The sequence below is a fragment of the Tupaia chinensis genome, unplaced genomic scaffold (genome assembly GCF_000334495.1).
Source record: "Tupaia chinensis unplaced genomic scaffold, TupChi_1.0 Scaffold138464_1, whole genome shotgun sequence".
NCBI classification, from domain to species: Eukaryota; Metazoa; Chordata; class Mammalia; order Scandentia; family Tupaiidae; genus Tupaia; species Tupaia belangeri.
Genome location: NW_006198360.1, coordinates 10338 through 17580, shown reverse-complemented (window position 1 = coordinate 17580; position 7243 = coordinate 10338). Strand labels below are relative to the sequence as shown.

At 59.7% G+C, this 7243-nt stretch overlaps 2 protein-coding genes across 4 annotated transcripts in view; both read left to right on the top strand.

Moving 5' to 3' along the window:
• The window catches only part of CFAP74 (cilia and flagella associated protein 74), a 92069-nt gene extending 87259 nt beyond the window's left edge, over positions 1-4810 (top strand). Inside the window, exons 33-40 of the mRNA XM_006161358.2 lie at positions 1-77; positions 324-479; positions 1713-1842; positions 2032-2186; positions 2406-2538; positions 2842-2972; positions 3219-3353; positions 3539-4810. Of these exons, the coding sequence (XP_006161420.1) occupies positions 1-77; positions 324-479; positions 1713-1842; positions 2032-2186; positions 2406-2538; positions 2842-2972; positions 3219-3353; positions 3539-3640 (1019 nt within the window). The 3' untranslated portion in view covers positions 3641-4810. The remainder of the gene's footprint in view (positions 78-323; positions 480-1712; positions 1843-2031; positions 2187-2405; positions 2539-2841; positions 2973-3218; positions 3354-3538) is intronic.
• A 1527-nt stretch (positions 4811-6337) lies between these two features.
• TMEM52 (transmembrane protein 52) overlaps positions 6338-7243 on the top strand; it is a 2132-nt gene continuing 1226 nt past the window's right edge. Inside the window, exons 1-3 of one of the 3 annotated variants that reach the window (XM_006161357.3) lie at positions 6338-6417; positions 6508-6548; positions 6667-6708. In XM_006161357.3, the coding sequence (XP_006161419.1) occupies positions 6352-6417; positions 6508-6548; positions 6667-6708 (149 nt within the window). In that variant the 5' untranslated portion in view covers positions 6338-6351. Of the gene's footprint in view, positions 6549-6666; positions 6709-7243 lie in introns of all 3 variants that reach the window. The other 2 variants (XM_006161356.2, XM_006161355.2) reach the window with 2 other exon arrangements.

The window sequence follows — 7243 nt, the reverse complement described above, 5'->3', positions numbered from 1 at the left end:
TGAACCCCTCCAGCCAGCTGCATACGGGCGAGACACAGGTCCTGGTGCTGTCCTTCTCCCCCCGCGAGAGCACCCTGGTGAGTCCTCACACTGCAGGACTGCAGCGTCAGCCACGGGAGATGCTCGGGTGCTTGGGTCCAGCACAGATCATGCCAAGGTCTGCAAGCAGCCTTTCCTCCTGGGCCCTTGCTAACAAATAAGAGGAGGCAAGGGAGCCCCAAACTCGCAGCTCCGTAACGTGGCAGCCAGTCTCTGGCAAGACAGACCTCCCCACATGCCTCAGACAGGTGTCCACTCCTTGCTGAGTGACCTGGTCTCTGTAGGCTCAAGAATCACTGGACATCATCACCAAGAGAGGCACGCTCACGCTCACCCTCACGGGCACTGGCGTGGCATCCACCATCACGTGCTCCATTGAAGGGGACGTCCTCAACATGGGCTATGTGATCGCCAGGGAGTCTGTCTCCGTGAGCTTCAAGGTGAGGCACATTGTAGGGCCTAGTTCGGCCCCAGCCCACCAGGAGGGGTTTCCACCCGGGGAGGGGTTAGCCCTGCTTTTGCAAGTGCCGGCTGGTTTTGGAGCTAATAGAGGCACAGGCCACTCCCACTCCTACACCCCAGTTCCCAGCAGCTGCCACACCTGCTGCCCTCCCAGCAGGGGAACACAGGACCTTGGTTTCTGACAAGGCCAAGAGTGTCCCCATCCCTCCCCACCTCATCCTCTCCAGCCTCCTCGTCCTTCTGCCTGGGACCTTTGCACAGAACTCTCTTCCATCCTCTCTCTCCTTCTGTGCTGCTTGAACACTCACTCCTTAGGAGCTCAACTCTAGCACCTCTGAAGCCTTGAGGGTTTACGAACTGGAGGTGGCACCTAAACCCTGCTGTGTCATGGGCTCCCACACCTGTGCATGAGGACGGGGCTGGCTCTTGCTGCCGTTCTGTCTGAGGGGCACATGGGCCTTAGGTTCAGGCAGCCTGCAGAAGGACACCTGCTTCCCCACTTGCCATAGGTTGGGCCCTGGAGCAGAGGCTGAGACAGGGATTGTGTGAAGGGGCATGCTCAGGAGAAGGGCCAAGGGAGGGGAAGGAACTGGACAAAGATGTGGGCTCGGCTGGGGACCAGCAGTTAGCGTAATGGCTATGTCACTGGACTCCCACGTAGTCGACCGCGGTTCGTGTCCCAGACCTGGTGGCTTAAAACTCACGCCGGGCGTGTGTGCGTGTGTGCCCAAGATCCCAAGAGGAGAATGGAGGAGAAGGGATTGCGGCATGCCCATTCCCCATCCCCCCTGGGGTGTGTGTGTGTGTGTGTGTGTGTATGTGATTTCTCGCTTTCTGTCCCTCTGTCTCTCTCTCTGTCTGTCTGATGAGCGCACATGCCCTATAGCAAAAACCTCTAAAAAAAAAAAAAAAAGATGTGGGCTCGGCTAAGCCAAGCCTGAGCTTACCCTCAGAGAGGCTCTGGAAGATGGACGGCACCACACACATCACACAGAGGCTAACGTGAGGCTGGCTGAGATGCAGACCTACCAACAACTCGATGAGCTGCCGTAACTGCACCTGTTGTCCCTGTTGGAGGCAGGGGCAGCTGGGGCTGGGAGGTCTTCAGTCAGATGACCAAGTCATGGCCCTGACCGCAGGCAGGGCAGCCAAGCTCTGCTGCCGGGCTGGCCAAGCTGGTTTAGTCAGTGATGGGCACTTGCTCTCTGCAGCTGCAGAACAACTCCTCGCTCCCCATCAAGTTCTCCATGCAGCTGGACAGCTTGTCCAGCAAGAGGGTCGAGGACCAGCAGCAGCTGCCAACGTTCCTGGCCTCCCCGGCCCAGAGGACGGATGTTGTGGGTGAGCTGACGGGTTCGCAGGGGCAGGAGGCATAACTGGGTGAAGGTGGGGCCTTGAGGAGCAGGGCAGGGAGGTCATGAGGGAAACCATGCACAGCCCAGAGAGTTAAGAGGGATTCAGCCGCAGTAGGATGGGTGGGGCGGGAAGAGATTGAAGGGTGGGTCGGCCACTCCTACCGCCCCGCCCCAGGTACTCAGAACCACAACGGCCAGAGCGTGTTCAGTGTGGTGCCAGTGGAAGGTGTTATGGACCCTGGAAAGGTGCAAGACTTCACCGTGACTTTCAGCCCGGACCACGAGAGCCTGTACTACTCTGACCAGCTCAGGGTGGTGCTCTTCAAAAAGGTGCAGCCTGGCCCTCTGGCCCCGGGCCGTCTGGATCCCACCCACTTCCCCTTCCCTGCACTACCCACTTTGGAGGCGGCCAGTACAAGGCTATCCTGTGGGCACTGCCTGGGGGATGCTGTGCCATGTTGTGGGGGCGAGGGAGGGGGGTCCTCAGGTGAAGAGACCAGCATCTGCGGAACCTTGGGGACAAGGGTACTGTGTGCTTCTTGCCCCCAGAAACTCTCCCAGCAGATCCTCCTGAAGGGCGCAGCCCGGGAGCACATGATGTTTGTGGAAGGCGGAGACCCCCTGGACGTGCCTGTGGAGTCTCTGACCACGATCCCTGTGTTGGACCCGGAGCACAGAGAGGGTGACCCTCCCATCCCTGACCAGGGAGGTGGGAGCCCCCAGCAAGGGAGTGACAGGGAGCAGTTTGAGGACAGAACCCTTAGTCCACAAGTGGATGCACCCAGACCCAGGGGACAAGGGCAAGCATTTCCCACCCTTCCCCTCCAGAGCCAGCTGGGACAACCATTGCTAACCAGAGTTTTCAGGAGGATTCCAGCTCTACCACCCCCTGCACCCTCTTTCCCCACCCTGAACCTGGGCAGTTCCCCTCACTCCTCTGCCACATGGCTCCACTGCTAATTCCTAGTCGGCCCTCCCTTTCCAGAAGCCGAGGAGCTGAAACCTATCCTGGTGACCCTGGAATATGTCCAGTTTGACAAGGACACCCCATCCCCACCCGCCACCCGAGAGCTACAGGTGGGCTGTATCCGGACCACCCAGCTGTCTCCAAAGAAGGTGACCACAGCATTTCCCTGAACCACCCTGACAGTCTCTTCAGATCCCCTGTGCAGCCCTGCCCCTCCTGACCTTGCCCACCCTGGGCTTCCTCAGGACTTCTGTGACAAGTATAGGGTGGGCGGCCCACTGGTCAGAGCTGAGAGGGCAGATGGAGCTGGGCACCTTCATCCACACCCCCAGTCCCTCTGCCTCCTGGGAGCTGTGCCTGAGCCACCAGCCCCCAGCAGCCATAATATCCTCCAGACTGTCGAGTTCAGCCTGGACAGCATCACATCTCTGCAGCACAAGGGCTTCTCCATCGAGCCGTCCAAGGGCTTTGTGGAGCGCGGCCAGACCAAAACCATCAGCATCTCCTGGCTGCCACCCTCTGACTTTGACGTAGGTGCCTGCAGGCTGCAGACCAGAGGGCCTGGGGATGACAGAGGCGGGTCCTACTCCGGAAAGAGGGTGACAGTGGAGGGCCCTGTGGGAGTGAGGGAGGCAGTGCAGCAGAAAAGATGAGGCATCTGCCTGGGGTACCCATGGACTGATAGCCCCCTCTCTGCTCGCCCCTCTCGTTCCAGCCGGACCACCCACTCATGGTGTCAGCCCTGCTGCAGCTCAGGGGGGATGTAAAGGAGACCTACAAAGTCATCTTTGTAGCCCAGGTGGTGACCAGCTCCTGAGGCCATAAGAGCCTCTCCACAGAGCCCCCACAGACTGTGAGGCAGGCCAAACCCAGGCCTGGGACCTGGGCATCTCCTGCAGGGCAGGTCCAAGTGGATAGCCTCTCACCCACAGCCACTTCCTACTACCCTGGAGTCAGCAAGCCCAGGGTGCAAGGGCAACTCCCCTCCTGAATCCCACTCTCAAAACCGGCAATAAAGCTAACTAGCCTTCCCCAGCAGAATGAGTAGCAAGCATCCCAGCCCACTGCCTGCACATCGCCTGAGCGCCTCAGAGCCCCCGACCCTAGCACCTGCTCAGCCTTTAGAAGTCCTGCAGAGAACCTCCCCCGCAGCCCTGTCAAACTCCAAGCCCGCAGTAGATGGCTGCAAGTTATTCACCAGGGCAAGGACAGCGTGAGAAGTGGAGACAGAGCCTTGGGGGAGCCTCCCCCTCTGCACACACGTCCACCAATCCATGAAACAACAAACTGCCTGGCAAGGGCCTCCCAACGAGTGTGGTAGTCTCACCAGAGACCTATGGGGAGTCCATTCTGGCCCAAAGCCTGGAACACTGGGTGGTGCAGGCAACTCAAGGTGCTAGGGGTACCAGGCCAGAGCTGAGACTGACCCAGACTCAGAGGCCCAGGTAAGAGGGAGAGCCACAGGGGGCTCCAGTCCCTCCAAAGTTCCAGGACTCCTGATGACCCCAGGCAGGTGTAAACAAAGGTTTGGCACCCATCTCACTATACCCTCCCCTCAGAGCCCGACTGGGGTCCAGGGTGAGGCCTAGCTCCTGGTTTGGGGCTTCCACTTGTCTGAGATAAGTGTGGGCTCAGCATTCTGGGCCCTGACTGAAGACCCCTCCCAGTCCATGAGTTGCTCCTGTGAACTCAGACTGGTTCTGGTGCCCCCACCCACCCTTCCACCTGCTTCTGCCCTTGGGAGTGTGGCTTGTTGGACGCTATCCCCACAGAGCACAGCCAGCCTGGCCCTCTGTCACAGCATAGCACGCACACACACCCTGCCACAGCCTGGGGCCAGTTACCAGGAGAGCCCTCCCTAGCGCAGAAGGAGTGCAGAGGTGGTGCATCTGTGTACTTTCCTGGGCATAGGCCTCAGGGACACCAGTATTGAGCTTCCTCCTCTCACCCCAGCCCCCAGTGCCTTGGGTGCCTGGAAATCTGTCATTTCCCCTAAGTTAGAGTAGCATTTTGCAGGGCTTCTGTCCAGTGGGCTTTGAAGATGGCAGGTCCAGGTCCCTTGCTGCCTCCACTGGGGTCGACCAGCCATGGCCTAAGTTTGCTTCCTCTGCAGGTGGGAAGGGAAGACCCAGGCCTCAAGAGGGTGAAACTCCTGGGGCCAGCAGGTGCCCTGGTGGTTAAGGATGCTGGACTCCCACATGGCTAACCGCAGTTTGAGTCCCACATCTGGCAGCTTGCTTTCTCACTTTCTCTCTCTCTGTCCCTCTCTGGTCAAATTAAAATAAGTTAATAAATAAAGTGAAATAAAAAAAATTATTTTTTAAAAATAAAAGAAGGAGGAGGAACTCCCTAGAAGACATTGTCACCTGAGCAGGCCACTCTCTCCTAAATTCTGGCCTAGCTCCTCCACTGGCAGGCTACTGGTACTCAGTGACTGAGCCCTGTCCAGGTCCTGTATGAGGGACTGGCTGAACTCGAAGCTCTGGCCCTAGGCCTCAAGCTGAACTTGTGTCTTCTGTCCTCCCATCCCTGTGCTGGCCCTTGTAGACGCTGAACTTGTGTCTTCTGTCCTCCCATCCCACTGCAGGCCCTTGTAGTCCAAACACAGGCAAGGCAAGAGGGAGGAGGAAGGATGTCTGAGACCTGCAGCCTCACTGGAGCTTCACAGGCATGGAGGGCGCTTGGGGACCAGGGTGCAGGATGGTTTCAGACAGAGTAGGGGCAGGGGAGGAAGCAGTGAGAAGAAGGAGCAGGTGTTGGCAGAAGAGCCAAGCGGAGGAGGCCCTGCCCTCAAGGGAGTGGGATCACTTTCCTTCTAGTGAAGGCCGCAGGCTGAGACTCCTCTGTATGCAGGGGAAGGGTGGATGTCCCTCCCCGCCCCTTCCTGCGCTGACCACCTCCTAGCCTGATCACCAGAGGCTGTGTGGCTGGTCCCTATCGCGGGCCTAGCCTGATGGGAAGAGAGTAAGAGTCAGGGGTCCTCCTGGAAGAAATGACCCCAGCTTTCCCCAGCAGAATGAGCGGCAGGCATCCCAGGCCAAGGGAAAGATGTTAGTTTCACTGTGGCCCTTCGATGGGAGGCCACACTCCCCAGGCTGAGCATGACCTTCAAGGTGCAGTGCTTTTGGAAAGTGGGCTGCACCAGTACTTCAATGGCCTGGAGCCACGGGCAGATCCAGCCTGAGTGAGCAGCCCCCTGGGACAGTGCCTGAAGCCTAGATACTGAATGTCCTCGAACACCCCAGTGTCTAAGTGTTGGTATAAGCGTCCAGTTTGCCTTGAGAAGTGCGCTGGAGGTGTGATGCGAGGTGTGAGCCCATTTGTTGTGTGAAGCCACACCCTACGCAGCCCTCAGCCACAGCTTTCAGGTGAGCTGCAGAGAGACGTGGTGCCAAACCCCGGGCCGAGGTCGCCGGGCGGGGCACCTAGGGCAAAGCCGCTACTGGGCGGGGCTTACAATGGGGAAAGTTTTCCAAAGGCAGGGCCTCGGGTGGGCGGGAGCCTCCTTCTCCGCTTTCCGCGCTGAGCATGGCCCGGGGGGCGCCGGCCACCCGCGCGCTTCTGTTGCTGGTACTACCGCCGCTCCTGCCGCAGGTGGGTCGGGCCGCACGCTCGGTTGGGGCCCCCCGAGGGGCGGGTCTGAGCTTGGCCACGCCCCGTCCAGATTCACCCCTGTCCCCACAGGTGGCGCTGGGCTTCGCGGACGGCTGCGACCCCTCGGACCAGTAAGTTGGGGGGTAGAGGGATAAGTATCTGGGATCTTGACCCTCCTGGTGGAGAGGCTTGGGCGACGAGGTCGGCCGGGCTGGTGCCTCGCCTGCTCCAGGTGCCGCGTCCCTGCAGGTGCCCGCCTCAAGCCCGCTGGAGTAGCCTTTGGTACGTGGGGTAAGTGGAGGCCGAGGCGCAAGCTGCCGGTCCAACGGTTCATGGGGGAAACCACCAGACCAGTCCCACCAGACCCACGACCTTACCGTGCAGCCTCCGCAGCTGCCCCCTGCCCCTAGGCTGCTAGAAAGTGCAGGGACCCTGGACAGCCACAAACCAGCAGGACTCCCCTTTTACAGCCTGCTGGTCACCTCCCACCCTTCGTTTCTTGCCTCCGCTGAGGCCCCTGTGAACACAGTCAGCAGTCTGGGCACGGGGATTATGCAGTGGCTGGGGACAGTGTGTCCTGGGAGTGAGCCCAAGGCTACCCCTGGCCAGCCCTGGAGAGACAGCCAGGGCAGGCCCAGGAACAGGACAGGCAGACTGCTCTTCAGGCCAGGCTCTGCCCAGCAAGGTCTCCACCATGGAGAGACATTCTCTCTTTTTCTTTTAACCTGCCCATTGTCCTGTCTTGGGTGGTTGGGCAGTGAGTGTCCCCAAGGTACAGTGCCCAGTGGCGGAGGATCAATCCAGCGGTAGGGCCTTCCTACCCCAA